Consider the following 21,019-nt stretch of genomic DNA (forward strand, 5'->3'; position numbering starts at 1 on the left):
TTGCTTACGGTCTTTCAGACGTGACCCCTGGTGATACCATACTTCCTTACAACCCATCAGACTGCACAGACCAACATGTGAAAGGTAAATAGTTATATGTACGTAAATTTAACACACATACATACAGTATATACAGGTACAGTATGACATCATTGGGAAACAAGCGCTTTGTGTTTGTTCCTGTGACATCATTCCATTTATTGTTTAAACTGCATCAGTCAGCCTGCCACACACACGATTACACCGTATAGGAATCCTGTGAGTCATTAATGTGAATATATACATTACTGCCAAATATCTGGTTATCAGTCCTCCTTTTAAAGCCTTACAGCATTTGCGTCTCCCCCTTTGCTTTGTGCCTGGAATAGATGTTGTGATCACTGTAGCTCATTTTAGTGCTTTGACTAAGTGTTTGCAACCTTGTGACAGAAAAGGGCTCCAGCATGAGTCAGCAAGAGAATATGATACAACATTTAGGAGGTAAGTTACCAGAGCTTATCCATCTGATGACTTCACTACACAGGATTTGTTGCCTAAAGATACTTTTATTTCTAAAAGTGACCAATCAGAGGTGAGGGTTCAGTTACAAACAGCTAAATTGGGAATGCTAGAAGAAGTTCATTTAGGGTTTGGAACAGAATATGTCCTCATCCCAGGCTAAAGTTAGAAAGGTAACACAGAAAGAAGCCACAAGTGATTCACAGATCCACACATTATTGGTGTGTTACTGATTTGTTGGTCTTTGCTAAGCATTAAAGCATTAACATTACCTTTGCACTCACAAGATTACTTGTGTGTATAGTTTGACTCATGATGTGATTCTCTCGCAGACAATCAAAGGTTACTGCCTATCAGAGTGATAATTATAGCTGATAACACACACACACACACACATACTTTAAGACAAGGCACTACATTACGAAAGTCGGGATTTGGAAGAAAGGACTTGTGCCATGTGAAGAGTGCTTTGAGATAACTTTTGTGAGTTGGCCCTTTATAAATTAAGTTGAACGGAATTGAATTAATGGTCGTCTCTGGAATGTAGTGGTTCGATTTAACCGGTTTAAGTTGCATTAATGTAATGATGTATTTTGACCACCAGGCGTCGCTATTTAACCAAACATCGTTCGCTGTTGCTGAACATTGACTCCACCTCAAAGTTCTCAGGGAAGATGAAAATGGGTTTTGTTGGCGCAGTTCTCCAGATATTCTGATGTTTAAATATATAATGTGTTAAATTATATCGAATAATTTCGGAATTAGCCGCTAATTTGCTCTAGAAGCCTGGAATTACACCAATATATACACTAAAGAACTTCTGATACCAAAACCACAGGGATAATATTCATGGTCTCGTTTTTGCCTTCCTCTAGATTTTGGAACACGGCCACAGGGAATTCTTTCCACTCAGCCATAGGGGCATCAGTGAGGTCAGCCGCTGGTGGTGGGCGTTAAGGCCCGACTCATAGCAATTGGCGTTCCGATTCATCCCAAAAGCATTTAATGTGGTCCAAGTCCAGGCTCTATGCAGTCAGGTTAAGTTCTTCCTCACCAACCTCAGCAAACAACTCCTTAACTTTGTCACACTGACATGGAAAAGGCCCTTCACCTTCTAAAAGATCATTGTATGCTATTGAGGTTTACTTTTGCTGCTCTTAAAGGATCTTTCTGTGCATCTTTTAGTAATTGCAACCCTAAACTACTGAACCCACACACTACTTCCCACATACAGTACTTATATCCAAACATTTTACTAATTCCCAGCCTACATAATCGACTGATATATTCCCATAAAACAATTTCACCAGATTGCACTTCAGCAAAGGTGCAGTGAATTGATTTGTGGAGGATAAATGGATACAATACAGGCAAGTGAAGCTTTGCAAGAATCTGTTAGAATAAAAAGATTAAAATGACACAATGCATCAGGAGGTGATGGTAGTTACTTGTCCCAGTTTATTGTTGTGTCAGTTCAGCAGTAAAACATGATTGTAGCATTGTTTTCGGCAAACACTGTAGATCTACAGCATCGCCCAACTCTCAATAAATAGACCTTTTAAATATGAGAAATAGTATTACAGCAGAGGATTATAAACCTGGAAGCACTGAACACACAGCGTGCTTGGCGCTTTGGTCGCTTTCACCGACAGTGCAGCTAAGCGTTTTGTCGTGAAACACGCTTCAGGTTTATGATGAGATATGTAGACATTGCTACAAGTACGTGTTGTGATGAATTGGCTCCCACGGAGGAACCAAAAAAAGGAGGCAAATGAGTTTGACCTCAATGTTTGTGTCGAAAGAGATCTCTCAACTTTAGATCTCTCAGGTTTTGCGTGTATAAACTGTATTATAGGAGAAATGGCAGGACATAGGCAGCATTTACATACAGGAGAAACACAAACTCAACTTTAGACATTCCAGGAAATAAATACACATCAGCTTTGTTTGAAAAACTATTTACACAGTATTGTACATAGACAGGTTCATAAAGTCAGAACGTCCATCCTCGTTCTTGCAGTCATAAAAATATAGAATAAAAATCTACAGTAAAAGAATCATCAACTACAATACAAATATTGAAATAAACAAAAGGTTGCTGACTGTGAATGAATATACAGTACAATCACTGCTTTAAATGTCTCATATACACAGTAGAAAGCACGTGTGTGTGGTGTGTGAGTGTGTGTGTGTGTGTTTATTTGAGTATAAAATTGATTGAAACCGCCTCGGCTTGAAAATTAAATAAGAGCTTTCATCATCTTGAAGCAAACTTTTGCCTTTATAAAATGTTTACACCATGTATGTGCATGTGTGTGTGTTCTTTACTCTTAATGTCAATTGTGACCCTGTGCATGTGTGTGTGTATGTGCACCGGAAGTCTAATGGCAACCACAAGCTCTGACCACCATGTTGCGATATTTCTTGAGGATGACGTTGGAGCTGTCGTCAAAGTAGAGCACTGAGATGGCGTGGAGTTGCGTCGGGGCACAGCAGGGCTTAGGAACCGTGTCCGGGTTAATGAAATGAACCTGCGTGTTTGTCCAGGGAGAATCATACGCATTAATTCCATCATTGGGCCACTTGAATGTATGACAGAGACGAACAAATAGGGCAATACATAAAGGCAACATGTGTATTCTCATATACAGTGGAGCTTATTTGACAAATCACTGATGCCTAATCACTGTAACAACAGTTTAAAGCATCTACTGCAAGCCTTCATGCTCAGTGTTAGCACGGTTACTCACAAGGGTCTGCACAATGGCGTGGTTTGTGGCATTCATATAGGAGTTCAGTGGAAAGGCACATTCTCCTTCGCAATAGTACGCAGCATAGCCCTCTGGAGCGATAATCCAGTCCTGCCAATGAAGACGGGACATTGTAGGTGAGACACGATGAAAGGGAAAACACTGTGGCGATGTATTGCAAAGAGATGTGCCTATCTCGTGTGAAAGTTAAATACATTAACCAAGCGTGTGGATAACAGAGAGAGAGAGAGGGAGAGAGATGGAAGATGACAGAGCGGAGAGAGGAATGTGTGGGGTGCTTTCCGTACCTGCCACCCCAGGTCTCTGAAACTGACATAGAGCTCATGTTTCTTACACGCCTGCTTCTGATCAGCACTGCTGTTTTCTGAGAGAGAGAGAGAGAGAGAGAGAGAGAGAGAGAGAGAGAGAGAGAGAGAGAGAGAGAGAGAGAGAGAGAGAGAGAGAGAGAGAGAGAGAGAGAGAGAGAGAGAGAGAGAGAGAGAGAGAGAGAGATTAAACATCACCAGTGGTGTTAAATCCCATTCTGCACAAGAGTAGCTGTTTACTTCAGTGACACCCCAATTAGGCAGAGATGATAAAGAACAGACGTAAACAGAGACAAACTTATTGTGTCCTCACAGAAAACAATAGCAGTAGGAAATCACCCCCAGATTTAGAAGATGTTTGGTAATAATTGTAAATGAATGGGCCACCCTGTGCAGAGGTCACACTGCTGGGCTTTCATTTTCCACTGGTTAAAACAGATGTGCATGCAGAGTAGGCTGGCCTCGTCACATTGTTCCTAACTCTAGTCATTACTTGTTCTCTCTCTGTGTTATATGCGCTCATTTGCACTATTTCTTCCACCCGTTACCCGTTCCATCTTCCTCTCTGTGACCTCTTTGCCCTCTGGGGCTCTGCAGTACATTAGCTGCTGAGAGTTGTCTAACAATGGAAATGATCACGAGCGACTGGTTCTCATCATCCCTCTAAAGACAACTGGTATTCAAAGTTCCATTTGGCCCATGTGTTGTGGCCCCGCCTGCCCCACAGCACACTGCAGATGTGCTCTGCCATAAAAGCCTGCTCTGCCTTACCTCCATGCAGGGAACTTGGCCCAAACTTCTCTGTAATGCTTGTGTAAATAAACAAAGACAGCAGAGGGATATTTGAAGCTGAGGCATTACAGTCTAATGTTTCAGCACTTTACATAAACACAGCGCTCTCACACCTCCGAACCAAAGGCCCCAAGTATGAGCTGCATGTTCTGTTGTGCAAAAAAAATACTTTAATTCCAACATCATAATAAACAGTGGGATGTTGTTGAAGTGTAAATTTGTGTGTATGCTTGTTTGCATGTTTATTTATTCATATTCTTTCAACAATGGATCGAGACGTTTCCAGTTATCTGAGTCTGATTCCGTGCATTCCTCTCGCAGCCACAACAGTCGTATCAAATCCGGCCTTTTGCCTTTACCTGCAACATTGGCCACTCTGAGGGCCTCCTGGCTCTTGGCCCCTTTCGAGCGGTTGGGGTTACGCTGTTTGCCCCCCCCTGGTGCAGAGCGGATGCTACGCAGGTGCACCTCAGTGGCTTTGAAGAAGGCCACCATGAAGGGCTGTTTATTTTGAGGCCCGTTGCGTCCGATCAGGCCTGCCGTGCGAGGGTTCACACTCTCACCTGCAGGGGGAGAGAGAGAGCGCAATACAACAGGTGTCGTCACAGGTACTGCCATTGTATGGTGAAATATAAGGAAAGGTGTTTTGGAGGGTGTTTTGGAATACAATTAAAGTGTATGTGTGGGCCTCATGTTTGTGTCTAAGAGATGTGTCTGTGTGTGTGTGTGTGGTCCTTCCTGTTCTAACTGAAACCACTTGTCGTGTCTGCAATGGCGCACTCAGTTTTAAAAATGAGATTTTCCTTTGCGAATTCCTTTCCCTTTCTCTCATCCATTCTCCGCCTCTGAAATGCCAGGAACAAATGTAGCAGCAAACATCAAAGCAGAAGCCCTCTCTGCTTGTGTTTGTGTCTGCGTGGGTGTGAAAGTCTGCAAAGTGTGTTTCTGCAAGCGCACGCATGTACGCTCCGGCAGTGTGTGCCTTGTTCTCACATAAAAGAATGTGTCTGATCACCGTTTGGTGTTAAATCAAGGCTGCTGGCTGCTGCTGGCGACTGGGTGTCCCATGCGCCTGTCCGTACATGCTCACCAATAACCCCCCGATACATGCCTGATCCATCTCTCTCTACATCTGTCGCTCTCTCTCTCACACACACACACACACACACACACACTCAAAGGTACACCCTTCCCTGAAACTCCCCCCAAAATGAAAGCAATATAGTGTCTGTTCTCCTCAGCCAACGTGTAACATCCTGCCATCCTGTGAGATATCATTCTCTCGGCTGATAATGATTTCTTCCCCCTGACTCACATCGCAGTCTCATGACGACAAATCCCGGCTGAGATCCCGCTGCGATAACGCCATGTGCTTTCTGCGTGCCTGCTAACGATGCTGAGGGTACGGATGACGATGATGATGAATACCAGGGCTTGATTTATCTTCGCCGTGTAACGCACAATGAACGGATTAACTCACTTTGCTTTTAAGAAAAGAAATTCCAAACAGTCCTGTTGAATGCTGGGGAATGTTGTAATATACTGCAGACCTTTGCAAATGTACTTGACTTGGATTCTCTTACACGAGCCAGCAGGGTCGGTTGTGGTTGTGAGGGAGTTGTACTTTTTCTGGGGTCAGCACTAATGAATGACCCTGCCAAGCCATGTAGGAAGATGTACATGTTACTGTAATTGACATTTTGTCATAGGTCAGAGTTGATGCTTTGCTGTGGATCTGAGGATCTCCTGGCCTTAGTGTGCCTGCTATGTTATCATGCTTTCCTGATTTTGTACACTTGAGACTTCAGCGAGCACACTGATGTGTAGCGAGACTCACCGCTTGTGCTCTCCAGGGCCAGCTGGAGGCCCAGGTTCCGGCCGGGGTTCAGCACCCAGTGGTTACTGGTGGCCGTCACGTCAAACACCAACCAGCCCTCTTCCTCCGCCCAGATCGCTCGCGAGTCCAGCAGGAAAAGGTCTGACTCTCTGGAAAGCACACGGAAGAAATAAAAGCACACACACACACACACACACACACACACACACACACACACAGATTAGCTTAAACCAACAGGGACTAAATGCTCAATTACAAAACATGGGTTGAATTATAAGATAGAGATTAAAGCGTCCAAAGTGAGAAGCAAAGTAATGGAGTGGAGAGAGGTAGTTAGGAGGAGTGTGACGGAGCGAAACAAAGGGAAAGAGAGATGGAGGGAGAGCGAGAGGGAGAGGGAGAGGCAGAGCGAGGGAGGCAGGCAGGCAGGCAGGGAGGGCTCCAGATGGTGAGGCCCAGGGGAACACTTCATTTTCTTAATTGACAATAATGGCTTTATAAACGACTGGTCCTTTCATACAGTACACACAGTCCATCACGGGCAGGAATTTTGTGGGAGAGTCAAAAATCCGGGGAGAGAGAGAGAGAGAGAGAGCAAGAAACAAAACACAATGAAGAATGAGAGAGAATAACTGTGTGAAAAGTGGCAAGAGAAATAGTGCATGTCCAAATCTGTCCCATTGTTTGGAAGTGAACTTTGGATTTTCTGCTCTTTCTCTATCGGGAGACCAAAACCCCTTGTTGTTCATGCGGCCATTCATGTATCCGACCTATTTTCTGACTGGGTGGATAGTGTATCACAGAGCTCCAGTTCATTCATGTACCCAGGCCCGTCTCTGGCACGGGAATAAATGACTGTGTTGTTCCCTCCGGACAACAGAAACCTTTAGGAGGGGTCGAGCAGAGCAGGACACGGGCCATTCCGGAGCCCCCTTTCGCTAGTGTGGGTTACATACACCTTCCGGAACAACCAACACTAGGCCACATGGACACAAACACACACACACACACACACACACACACACACACACTCGCACTGCTTGGCCAAATCGCAAAAAGGCACCGACGCGCTGCCGTGCTCACCTGTGCGCGTGTTCCTCCAGCACCTGGTAGATGCTGATGCGGAAGGTCTCGTTGTCGTAGCGTTCATGGATGAAGTCTTTGTATATGCGGAATTCTGCAGCCGTGACAGCTTCTCCCTCGGGAATCCGGGACAGGTCAAATCGGAACTCTCGATGATGCCGCCGCACTGGGAGGAATTCCTTGTCGTGTTCTACTATAAGATACCAGAAATAAATGAGTTATCAGGCAGGTTGTGTGCAGACAGCGGCCCTAAAGTTATTTGACAACAATGGCAGCCACTTCATAACTAAGTCCAGACATCGGTCAATAAAAGGCTTCAAATAGTTTCCTAACTTCGTGCAATTGAAACTACAATGTCAACAACAACAAAATGTGCCAAAGAGACAAATTGGATTCTAGTTGCACAAACTACTAATGTAGACATGCTGACCATAACACAGCAATATTTCAAAAATCTGCTGATGTTTCTAAATATGGGCGTTATGTTTTTATTGGAGCTTAGAGTTATAAATGTGAGGCCCCGTTTGTAGAAAGCTGATACAGCGTTCGGTGTCACGTGATACCAACTGACTAAACACGTCCCTCTTGTCAGAATAGGGGTGGAGTGGGGAATAAAGCATATGAGAGCACTTCCTGAACCAAATGAAGGTCTGTGATTGGTTAAATCTGAACGGGCGGCCTGTGATCGGCAACGATATCCCAAAATAGCTTAAAAGTTAGGCACCAAAGAGAAAGAACAGCAGACGGATAAAAAAATAATAATAATGACAAACATGTGTGTAAGCCTGTTTGTCTCTTTAGTTTCACGCTGTGTCTCGCTCGTCCTCCGTTGTTAGCGAGGCGCTGACGCAGCTTGTCAGAGTCTGTCACAGATATGCGCCGCACGTGTTGTTTTATGATTGAAAAGCTCGTCCAAGAATACGTGAGGATGCATCTGGCACCCACTGGGCTATGATAGAGAGATGCGGGCCGACGCCGACAGCTTTACGAGCCCTTTTCTTCTCCTTCTCTTCCTCTCGTGGCCCTGGAGAGACATCCAGTCTGCCCTTCATCTGGTTCTCATGAGTTGGGGCTCCGTGTTCGATGTACCCCCATCGCCTCCCCTCCCCTCCCCCCTCTCTCGCTCTCTTCGCAGCTTCCCCAACCCCCTGTACCCCCAAAGGTAACCCCCCCCCCCGACCCAACATGCCCCTGACCCCGCTCCTCTCATGTCCCAGCAGGACATCCTAGGGGTCAGCGCCTTGTCTCTCATCATCTTCTAGCTCCCCCTTCACCTCCTTCTCTCTCTCTCTCTCTCGCAAACTGCCACAGACCCCCCACGCATACATGTATATACAAACACAAGATACGGTAGACACACACACACACGCACACACACTGACTTACTAAATCACTGATAACATTGCCAATGAGAAAATGAAAGCAATCAAACCAATCCAAGCCCTGTGGCAGCATTTTAAAGACACACATGCTTGATTTCATCAGGTGGACTTGGCTCTGTGTCACCCACGTGCAGGTGACGTGGTCGTCGAGGCTGTGTGACGGGGGGAAAGCCCTCTACCTCTCTGCCGTCATCAGCATCCAGCCAGCCAGCCACCCACTCACTGTCCGTCCCTTCCTACTCAGCGGACAGCAAACCGACTGTGAACTCTGGACAGCTTTGGCAGCAGAGCCGAGGCCCAGGATCTTTGCCAGGGCGTCATCTCACACACACACACACACACACACACACACACACACACACACACACACACACACACACAGAAGACACAACCACGCCCAGAATCTCTGATAACTGCAGCACATACATGTTCTGTCCCGTGTGAGGAGCTGTTCATGTGGCTTCATTTCCATCATGGCACACCTGCTGTATCTTTGTCTGTTTTTCTGTAAATGATTTCCTTTCATTGCTGTTTTCCAAGCACACACACACTCTCTCTATCTCTCTCTCTCCACTACATCCCCCTTTCATTTATGTTCCTACCCACTTGCTGAAGGATGTTATACAAAGGAAGCGCTGTGGGATGATTGGGCTCTACTCTCTCTTTAGGCTGCCATTGTCCTCCATCTCCTATAGGCACACACACACACATCACACTGTTTACATTGACCGTGTACACACTTCAGGCGTCAACTAGCATTCTAAGAAATAGCCGATTCAAGCACAGATCATCACGATGTCATATATCTCAAAGGAGAATCCGACTGTATGATTTTCTTTTCCTCTAACACTTTTTGTTTGTAGTTTTGCTCCCCTCTCCCCCCTCCCCCCTCCCCTCTCCTCTCTCCCCCCTCCCCTCTCCTCTCTCCCCTTTCCCCTCTCCCCTCTCCCCTCTCATTTCTCCGTCTCTTCCTCCGCCACACCGGGGACGTCTCCCTCCTCCTGTAACCCGGCGCAGGTGCACTCCCTCTGGGAAGAGAGCCAGACTTTGCTCTTGAGGCACTGGAGCGGCCGTCCGCCCCGTTCGCAGTAAAAGCTCTTTATCTCTGCTCGTGAGTAACAGCTGGGTGCTGCTGTGATGATACACACCCACTCGCCTTCTCTCGCTTCCCCTTTGGCTTGACACTGCTCAATGCACACATTTCATACGCTCATTACAGCAGCCTACACAGTGCAGCCTTGCCCTCTGGCTCGATTCTCCCTTTGTCTCTTTCTGTATCTCTGCGTTTTCTCAGTCTCTCCCTCCCTCTCTCTTATACACACACACACACACACACACACAGGCCATTACAGCAGTATGGCAGTGATTAGATGAGGGGAAAAGGCACAGTTAAAGCCGAGAGGGTGCATTTATGACTTCCTCTGGGAGGAAGTGAGTAGCCAATGCCCCACCTGTGTCGCACACCGCAAACACAGCGAACACACCCTCGTACACCATATGAGCCCCTTATTCTTTAGTAGCCAGGGTACACAGATACACACACACACATACACATACAAACACACACGTACGTAAGCATCACAAAGTATTGCCTGTGAAGTGAACGGTCTTGTGCGTCATTGTACTGTAACTCAATCATTATGGCTTTCTGTAATCCATAATTAGAGATGAAACAACACGTGCGCTCACACACACACACACACACACACACGCTCAAAGTGACTCCTTTTATCGTGCCTGATCCGCTATTTCTACAAATTAGGGACGATGGCGCTCCGTGCCTGGCCGTATCAGCCCACAACATTTCACATGTGCCGGCCACACACGTGCACGCCACAACAGAGATGCTGTGCTGCCGACGACCGACCGCCTCATCCTGCAAACACACGCTGCACCTGGCAACCAGAGGTTTACGAGCGCTGTAACCATCCTCCTGGCTTTGTGCTTCTCCACAAGGACACGCAAGCTTTTCAACTACACAAACGACCGATTTCTGGTACTGTTTAAAGTTCGACCTTTTCACTTTCATCGCCATGAAAGAAAAAAAAAAAAAACTTATCCCATCAAAGAATTCCTGTCTTATACCATAGACTGTAAACCTCTGATTAACTCCCTTTCTTCTTTTGCTTGTGATTCCTTTCTTCTCCTCTTCCGCCACATTCCACACTCCCTCTCTTTTCATTCCCTTCTCCCTTCTCTCCCCCTCTCCTCCTGCCAGGCCTGCGGACCTAAGACACTTCCCCGACACCTCGGGCTCCAGAGCAGCGGCGGACCAATCTGACGGCTCGAATTAGCCCAAGTGTCTGTTCAGCGCCCTCACACCCACAGTCCTGCCCTGCACACTTCCGCTGCCTGCTGAGGTGGGAGCATCACCCTTGGCACTCCCTTCCCCCCCTCCCCTCGTCCTTGTCCAGCTTTGAGTTCTCTTTGAGATAACAGATGAACTTAAAGGGAAGTCAATGAATTCAGGCTCTTACGGGGTGTTTACTTGTTTACAAGGGGATTTGAACACTGCATAGAGATGTGCAGATTTGACAGATGCACCGTAACGATCTCTCTCTCTCTCTCTCTCTCTCTCTCTCTCTCTCTCTCTCTCTCTCTCTCTCTCCCTCTCTCTCTCTCTCTCTTTGTATGGCACTAGGAACAAGCCGGTCATAGTTTCCGTAAGCAAAAAAGGAGAGAGGGAAAGAAAAATGGTGCGCAAGGCAGGGGCCGATTGCACAAGATGTTTATCCTATAAAGAGTGGAGAGGGTTTGATCTCATGGGTAACGGGTGACTACACACAGCAGGGCGATTACCACGTTAGGAAACATCCTGCCCACTGGCGACTACTGATGACATCATGCCTGTGTGATGTATTTATACTGCTGTGGAGCCTGACAGCACAGGCGCCCTGGGAAAGGGTCAGCGAAGTTTCATGCTATAACTTAACCGCACTTAACGATCATTAACTCACAGGAGAGTGTGTGAATGTGTGAAAGCACGCGTGTGTGTGTGTGCGCGTGTGTGCGTCTGCGTGTTCGTGAGCACATGCATTTTGTGCCTGTGTTAATGCTTATGTGCAAGAACAAACAGTAACCACAGGGAGAAGAGTGATTACGCCCGAGCCCTGTCAGGTTGTTCTCCACAGTACAGAGCATAAGTGGGTTTCTTGACCTCTCTCTCCCTCTCAGAGGCCACGCCTGCCCTCTGCACCCATAAAAGTGTAGGTGCTGAGTTCCATTCCATGCCTCAGTGGGCATTGAGGAGGTGCATATCTCATTTGGGCCCAAGATTTATACCAAAGATGTAGCAACATGGAAACTCAGAGGGAACGGGCTCTATCAGCGCTGTCGGCTCCCGATTAAGCCGTGAAGAAGCGGTGAAAAATGGAGAAACCACAGGACAATGAGTGAAGGTCCTGCAGGGCAAAATGAGTCATCGCGGAAATGGGAATCTAACCATCAACCTAAAACCTCAAAGTTCTTTTAAGAGAGATTCTGCTTTGTTGAAAGGTGAAGGAGACGATTCCAAAAAAACACAGCTTTGTTTGTGGCGAGAGTTGATATGTACAATAACATAGGATATGGCGATGATGTGTCTGCTAATGCTGCTCTGGCCATCTGCGCTTCCTCTCAACTGCTGAATAAAACAACTCGGGGAGACGTGGAACCACAGTCATCCAGTTTCCCCCACTCACTCTTGCCCTCGTCCCCTTGTTTTTTATGTTCTTTAATTTTGTGGCCGCAGCGGACACACCCTCCTCAAACCCAGCCAAGCCGCCTCTTATTATAGACCTCAGGAAAATTCACATACAATACACACATCAGCACATTGAAATACATAAAACACACATGCGGATTTCCGAGAGTCTACACAAACCGTTTTAAGAAAAGAATAATATCCCACGACGTCCCGGCACACATGGCAGGGACGACCATTTTAACAGCTTGTCTAAATAAATAAAACCCCGCGCAACATTCACTTTGTATTCCATACTACACGGCCATATTATTTCATCACTTATCATAAAAACACTTGCCTACAGTTGCTTGACTTTTACAAGCTGGGATTTGGCTGAAGTGGGAGCCTGGTGAGGAGTCTGGTCAGTATTATGAGCTTCCGCTAACGCAATCTTCCTCTCGTCTAGAACAAACTAACACATCACACGGCACAGATGGGGCCTGGGCAGGCAAAGGTGGCTCTGAAATAGTGTTTTTACTATGCAGGGGTATAACTCTTAGCGCTCTGGAACACATCCGTGGAGTCAGTTTAAAGAAATATAGCAATCTCGCCTTTTGCCTTCTACGATTTCATTCGCTAGCCACTTCTTGAGTGGTTGCAGGATGCCTGTCTGTCTGTCTGTCTGTATCTGTCTGTGCTTCGTCCAACTCATGCAGAGAAGTCTTAAACCCAAATTACATCCAAAGGTGAATTGTGAAGAGAGAAGATAGAAGAGCAAAAGAGAGAGAGAGCAAAATGAAGAAAAACTAGTTTATGCCCCAAATTCCTGGCATCAAGTGAACTCTGTCCATCATTTAAGCAAAGCTCCAACGCCTGCTGCTCGGTACATCTGGGCCTTTGACCACATGCCACACTGTCAACTCCCACCCGCAGAGTGTTTCATCATCTCTCCCAGCGAGTACCTTACCCTGGCCAAGAGCACATATTGCTCCGCTATGTACATCCAGATGTCATGCTGGACTCACGGGATCAACAGGTGAATCTGAGAGATAATAAATGGAAAAGCACATTTATTTTCCTTCATCTGGCCAGCTGTGGACTTTGTAAAGCTGCCTGAAGATCACGGGAGGAGAGATTCTTCATCTCAATTTGCTGTATTTATTCGCCAGACCTGCGTTCAATATGTCAAACGGTGACGTGCATTAGAGAAATTACCTGACAGGAAGGTAGAGTGATCTGTACTAACTGCTGCATTCCTCTGCTTCTGCTTCTCCCTCTCCAGCTCAAATCCATAAAACATGCACTCAATGACACTAATTAGCTCCAGAAACATTCCTTTTGTGCAGAAATAGTGGATGTGTGTTCCTGTCCATGTCCACACATGCATGTTTATGCGTGTACTTACACAAGCATGTTCCTTTAGCATACAGAAGCAATAACATACGTTCACACGAAGCAAGAATGATGTTTTATCAGCACGGAGGACAGGCTGCTACACAGAGGAACCACTGCAACACATTTATCCTGTTTTAATCCACTGATCCTCGTGTGAAACACCACAAACGCGCCTTTGAAACAAAGAACAGCACCTGAAGCTGAAGGTGTTTGTGTGTATCTGTGTGTGTGTGAGAGAGAGAGTGTGAGAGAGAGAGGTGGGGTGTGGAAAAACACACAAAAGAACTTGAGAAAGTGTTGAAATGTTTCATGTCTAAGCACAGGAGGGTTAAACCTCAGGAGATGAGGGACAGAACGGGAGGTTGAAGACTAAACACCACCGAACACGACTGAGACCTTATTATAACTAACTAATTAAAGGTGGCAGGTCACTGCTGATAATCAATACTGTTGGTTCTTGGAGGACCGAAAGGAAATTTGGTATCGGATGATCCCGTATGCGGGCTTCACGTGGAGCAGGAGCAGGGTGGAGGAGGTGGTTGGAGGTAGAGAAGAGGGGACTTGTTGGACTTTGAAAAGATAAAGTTTCTCTGCACAGCTGCTTTGGGCTGCAGACGGAGGGAAACATCTGTATTAACCTCAGCCCCACGGGCAGCCCACCGTGAAGAGGAATGCGAGGAGCAATAGAGAGAAGGGTGGGGAGAGAATGAACTGGAGTTGGGCTCCGACCGCATGAGATATGAGGGTTTTTTGAATAGCGACCTCTCTCCACTATTCTGTCAGATCAGCTATAAAAGCCGAGTTCAAGCTGAGTGGAAAGCTGAACTCCAACTGCAGTGTGACACATTTGGCTTCCGAGCCGGTGACACACCTTTGTCCCACAGCCAAAGACTTTAATAAATCCAAACAAATGTACCAATTAGACGTTTCCTCCCGTCTCTGCCACATTGCCTCCACGTTAACACACACTCACACACACACACACACACTATAACGCTGTGGCAGCTCCTAAGGGAGAGGACAGAGGGGCGTGATCGGTGCAGGGCCAGGTGGTGCCCTGTCAGGTCACCAAGGCAACACAAAGCATAATTACCTGCTATTGCACTGACTCACACTCCATGTCGGTACTATACTCCACTTTACTCTCATCGCAGCCTCCATTCACTGGTTAAACCTGCAGCAGACAGAGCCAGAACGCGAGCCGATGCTGCTCAGTTTGGTTTATTTGAGAAGATCGCTATATCAGAATTTGCGTTTATTTGCTCGATATCGATGCTTTATTGCACCGAGGGGGAGAGAGAGAGTGAGAGAGAAAACAGAGGACTGGGAGCTTTGTTTGTTTACTCCTTTTCAACTCCATTTTGCCAAATGTAACACACATCTGGTGCACATTAACAGCAGCAGAATACTGGACAATTAAATGCACCCTTCCTCCTTCACTTTTTTCAATGGTCTGACATTTGCTCACATTTTCGGTGCTTTATTTTATAACAGCGACCCCCTCTGCGTCTCCAGCCGCAGAGGGGGACATACGGCATTGCACTGGCCAGCTTTTGGCGAGTGAAAACACACACACACACACACACACACATTCGTATAAAACATGGAATGTAGAGTTGCCTTCTTTGCTCACACTCACCAAAAGGTAGGCCGCAGGATCGCATGAGAAGAGGCAGATGTGACTAACACTTCTGATGGTAACCTTTTACAGTAAAAGGCTATAAACCCCCAACCCCACTTATACACACGCACACACACACACACACACGCACACAAACACAAACACAGGTGATGCAATGCGCCTGTAGGCGGACATAGCAGACATCTAAGTCACTGTGTTTTCCTGTTGTTTGGGTCGAATAAATGAGCCTTTACCTTTGGGCGTCATGAGTGTGTATGCGTGTGTGTCTGTGTCTGTGTGTGTGTGTGTGTGTGTGTGTGTGTGTGTGTGTGGCTGTATGAATGACTATGAACTGCCATGTGCGCCAGCTCAGCATAGGCCGACCGAGCAGCCCAAAGCCCTGGAAGCTGTGGTTTGTTGAGAGGGAAATGCCTTAATTCACTGTGGCTGAGGGCTAATGCTTCCAGAGACCAGTGGGACTATGTTAAACAATTATTATAAAAAGAGTGTGTGTGTGTGTGTGTGTGTGTGTGTGTGTGTGTGTGTGTGTGTGTGTGTGTGTGTGTGTGTGTGTGTGTGTGTGTGTGTGTCAGAAGGAGAGAGACAATGAGGGGCAAAGTGGTTTCACTTAGACAGCTAGCAGCGCTACATTAAACGTCTCGTAAATTGCGGTGCATTCAAATTCAACTTTGTTTCCGAATGGGACAGAAAGGACGGAGACGGAAAATGAAAACATGCCGGCGTGTTATCATTGCATGTCCAGCACACACACCCAGTGCCGAGGTGACCCGCGTTGCACATAGCAGTGTACATTCTGAATGTATGCTGTAAGCCATTTACACAGCTGGGCTTTAAAACGGCGGTGACTCAGTGCGAGGACGTCTCTGGCCCCGGGTCTGTCCCAAAGCCCACACCCTCTCTCCTTCCCTCCTTCCCTCCTTCCCTCCTTCCCTCCTTCCCTCCTTCCCTCGCTGGCTGCGCTGGACTCCTACATGAGTGTATGGGCTCCCCCTGATTGGCAGCTGAATGATTTGAAATTATGTTTGAGAGGACAAGCCAGTGGAACCATTTCCTCGTGTTTAACGAAGCTGCTGCAATAAAAACAACTGCACGTGTGACGAATTAAATGGGTATTTTAGAACATTGTTTTGGTTTCTGACTCAATCCAAATTGAGCAGTGAATGTTGTGGTCAGGACCAAGCTAGAATCATTCACACACTCCCCTCTTTCTTCTTTTTATACACGGATCCACCATACATAAGGCTCGTTTGATTGAAACCATTAACTCTGGAAGCTCTCACACCTTTTCTCCCGCTCATACACTCTATAAGTGCACTTCTATGAACCATCTAAAGTGAAATTGGATCCTCACTTATCACACTTGGCCTTAAATACAAAATTCAACCCAGTCTGTGAGAGCAGGCCACTTGAGAGTGAGTCCCCAGAGTGCAAAGTCTGACTAATATACCTTGGCATGGTAGTTATGGAGACAAGCTGAGTTTTCAGGGACATTTTCTCTTCATTTAAAAAAAAAGAAAAGAAGCCACACTCTCATTTTGCTCTCAGACAACTTGAATTAGAAAACAAACCCGCAATGAGCAAACGTGGACAGGAAAGAATCTGGAGAGGAAATGCTCTATTCCGTTGATAGCTATCACTTACTTCTCTGTCTCTTGCTCATGTGTAACGTAATGAGACAGCACATTATCTGCTGTAATGAATCATGCCTGCGCCCATATTTGATGCTATCACATGAGACTCTGGGGGGGGGGGGGGGGGGGGGAACCTGAACAATGAGGCCTACTGATGACAGATGCAACATGTGGCAGATAGCACCAATAATAAACGACACCCAATAATACGCTGTCAAACCGCTAATAGATTTCATTAAAGCAATGTGGCTATAATTTATGAAATCTGACTAATCTCTCATGTCTGATGTGGCCAATCTTTGCTCAGATGTTTCATCCTCACCAAAGAAATGGACCAACTCCAGCCTGTCCCTCTCTCTCTCTCTCTTTCTCTTTCTCCCTCTCTCTCTCCCTCTCTCTCTGTCTCTCACACGCTCCCCTCGTCCCTGCCAGCTCGCTGCAGCCTCGGTTCGGTCGCAAAGACAGAGGCCCTTGACTCTGCGAGCCTCTGTGGTCAAATCCATCTGTGTCACAGCTTGTCAAAAATAGTCACAATGCAGCAGCTCCCACAGTAATTACACAGTGCAGTGGAGGAACCAGTGTCACCTCCCTCTGCCTTGCCAAGACGCTCTAACAATGATCTACCCGGGATTCAATGTAAACCTTAAGCTCCTTACAGATGGCTCGTATTTCACCTAAAACTACTTCTGGGTTTGCAGACGTTTGAACTATGCGTGTCAGTATTTCAGTCATTAGAACCCGAGCTGACGATCAACCTACTGCCGGGGATTGTGGCACCGGGTTTATTGGCTCAACTAAAACAATCCTGCTCAACTGGAACATAACAGGGGCAGTTGCCGTGAAATTTGTTTGCAAATCTAATCACGACGGCGTGTTTATCAATCCATAAATCTAACACAGCCCGCTAATGTCACCACTATTTGCACTTATAGCAATAAAACAGACCAAGAGAGCATGATTTCAATCAAAACAAACTGATAAGATAAGACTCAGCGGAGTTGAGACATCCAGGAACAACTCAATCAGTTTAACATCATAATTGAAATGACTTCCCTAAACAAAATGTGACTTTGTATGAGCGTTTAGGGAGCAACTTAAAGCTCACAGATGGCTTGTTGATTTCCATTGTTTGGCGGCGTTCCTAGCCTATAGGTGGGATGTCCCAGATTTGAGTGAGAGGAGGACCCAGTGCACTTTGAACCCATTCTGTTGTTGACTTACTCATTCTTTAGATAACACACGGCTGACATATTAGCTGCTGGGACCATCATCCACCACCGGAGCACCTGAACATTAGCCGGTTGCACAGCTGTTTAACAGAGAGGGACACTGGAATGTGACACTCCTGGGTATTATCTGGATAAGTGCACCCAGTTTATGTCAACACGATTACTGTGCTCCGGTGTCTGGCTCCAGTGTGTGTAAAGGTAAAGGTGAGCCATCAAGAAAACACACCAAGAAACACTTTCAGAATAAAAATGACACTCCAACCACTGTCGCCTTTCACTAGCAGATGTGGTTGGACTGGAACTTTCACGATTGGTCCAGAAGTCACAGAAATGTATTAAATGTGTATCCTTAACGGACATTTATAAGTCCAAATTAGGGCCTTATCAAATGTAATGCCATCTTTACATTATATTGTATAGGCTATACTTTCATGACAATAAACTTAAGGGTATGATGCAAAGAAGTGATTTTGACCATTTAATCTAGGGGCTTGTTTCAGTGTTTATGTGTAAGATATATTTGAGTTTGACTTATTCCCAGTATTTGTTGGTGATGTGAGTTGTAGAGAGTAACAAGCCTACCTAAATTGACAAAGCTCATGACCATATCTGCATCGTTCAAGAAGTTGTTGTCTTGCAGGCTCGCTATCGGGGGCCCCTGGGTGGTGAACACGGGCTTGTAGGGGTAAGAGTATCTGTCCTCGTCCCCCTCTGTGGACATGGCGTTGTACAGGTCCAGCATGAACATCGGCGCGGCGTTGTGCTTCCCGTGGAGGTGCGGCCGCGGCCGGTGCGGCAGCCCCAGGATCGACAGGATCTCCCGCTGCATCTCCCGGCGCTCCTGGCTCTTCAACCGGCGGTGGATGAAACTCGAATGGAACTCGTTGTCCACGGTGAAGTTTGTAAACGCGCTGTCCGCCAAGATGCAGTAGCCCCACAGCATGAGCAGAGCGGGGACGCGTCTCTCCAAAAGCGGTGCCATGGTAAATCAAACGCCGGTGCGTAATTGCGCCCCAAGTCCTCGCCGAAACTCTGACGAATGGATATTGAACTCTCAGCAAGTGGGCAGCCTGTGTTCAATATCCAAGATCAGTAGCGGGCCCTCATGTTGAGGGACGTCCCCCCCAAATGAAGCATCAATTTACCGCCAAAGTCCCTTTTTTTATTGGTTGTCGCTCTGAGCGGCTTGGGATCATCCAGAACCTGGAGCCGACAGCTTTCAGCAGACCGGTGCAGCCCGCAACTGCTGTGTGGAGGCTGCGGGCAGGCGCTCTACACCGGGAGCGATACGAGCAAGTACTGAGGAGGCGCTCTGAGCTGGGAGGAGCAGGAGGGAGGGAGAGACAGAGAGGGAGGAGGGGAGAGGGAGAGAGAGGGAGAGGGAGAGGGAGAGACAGAGAGACAGAGAGAGAGAGAGAGAGAGAGAGAGAGATGAGAGTTGGCTAAGTTGTCTTTTGTTACCAGTCAGAGCCTGGAGCTACATGTGCAAATAGAAAGCGGATTATAAGGATTTGTATGATGCATCCTTATATAATGGGCCACATTTTGTCGTTCATTTCCCACAATTCATACCCCAGGTGCCTGTGTGGGTCGTGTGACTTCATTCATGACAGATGTGCCCTTTCACTGTTACTGTGCACATGGAAAACAACACACTATATCAGAGAGGACTTATTTGCCTCGTCTCAGGCAACTGGTAGGGTGATTGTTTGCCTTTGTGTGGCTGAATGCTTGACGAATGGGGGAAAGGTTACAGCATGCCATTGTAATGCCACAGAATAGTGCAGGTGCACGCTCAGAAATGCAGTGAATCATACCGCCAAACTTATAGTTGGTCATCGGATTCCATTTCTTTTTTTTCCTTTGTTAGAAGGTAGAAGAAGATATCCATGTAGTGCGTGTGCATTCTTACAGCAACCCAGCCTCACATCCACATCCTCTAAGCAGGATGTTTGTGACAAAAGGCAGCGGTGCACAGACAGAGAACAGACTGGGAAGGCGGTGCAGATGTTTGGCAGCTGCTTCATCCCTCCATCTGCCCCCCTGGCCCCAGCACCTCTTAAACACCACACTTTAATGGAACGCTCCTGACCTTCTCGTGCGCTGTGCTCTCGCTGACACAGGCGGAGGGATTTCAGACGGCCCTTACACCAGGGATGACCGCTTCATCTAAGGAGAGCCTCTAAAGCCGTTTAACTGGCAGAGAGAGAGAGAGACAGGGGTTTCAATGTTTTTGGATCTACAGCTTGGCAGGTGATTTTACGACAATACAATTAGACTTCAGCCCCATAGACAGGGAGGCTGACATGATTGCAAACAGTGGAAGGCAGAGCATGTCTCAGGGTCATTAACGCTTAGCTCGCCTTCCTGTACGTTTAATGTGATTGTTGTTGTCTTCAAAGGAGTTCCACTTCTCTTTATCCAATGACGGTACAATGAGGCTGAGAGCATGAAAGCTTGCGCCGCCTGCCACTACTCATTCTGTATATCTAACCAATTCTCTATTGCTTTTAAATGGTCTTTCAGCAGTAGCCTGAAACATATAAACATTGCTATCCGGTGCCTCAGATAGAATCAGCTAATGGCCGCAGGTGTTTACATTACAGCAGTTTCCGACAGAAGACTTGAAAGGGTCTTGGTTTCAGTTATAACTATACATCTTCCTCTCCCTGTGCCTCACTCTCTCTCTCTCTCCCTCTCCCTCTCTCAGTCTCATGCCTGTTGCTGTGGGACTTGTTAGGCCGAAGCCCCGGTGCTCCTCCAGAATGCTCAGAGAGGGGTCGACAATCC

At 46.8% G+C, this 21,019-nt stretch overlaps 1 protein-coding gene across 2 annotated transcripts; it reads right to left on the reverse strand.

Moving 5' to 3' along the window:
- Positions 1-1,925: 1,925 nt before the first annotated feature.
- Positions 1,926-19,521, reverse strand: bmp7b (bone morphogenetic protein 7b). 2 transcript variants are annotated; one of them, XM_076166989.1, is made up of 7 exons: positions 18,812-19,521; positions 7,287-7,476; positions 6,204-6,352; positions 4,726-4,929; positions 3,557-3,633; positions 3,249-3,359; positions 1,926-3,029 (listed from the first exon to the last, which is right to left on the reverse strand). In XM_076166989.1, the coding sequence occupies exons 1-7, from the start codon at positions 19,209-19,211 to the stop codon at positions 2,880-2,882; spliced, it is 1,281 nt and encodes a 426-aa protein (XP_076023104.1). In that variant the 5' UTR covers positions 19,212-19,521; the 3' UTR covers positions 1,926-2,879. The 2 variants fall into 2 exon arrangements, with proteins under 2 accessions (XP_076023104.1, XP_076023103.1); XM_076166988.1 differs by having other exon boundaries at positions 7,287-7,479.
- Positions 19,522-21,019: the final 1,498 nt, after the last annotated feature.

Source organism: Genypterus blacodes, unplaced genomic scaffold (assembly GCF_046128005.1).
Source record: "Genypterus blacodes isolate CSIRO-AG114 ecotype Tasmania unplaced genomic scaffold, CSIRO-AGI_Gbla_v1 ptg000156l_1, whole genome shotgun sequence".
In the NCBI taxonomy this organism is placed as follows: Eukaryota; Metazoa; Chordata; class Actinopteri; order Ophidiiformes; family Ophidiidae; genus Genypterus; species Genypterus blacodes.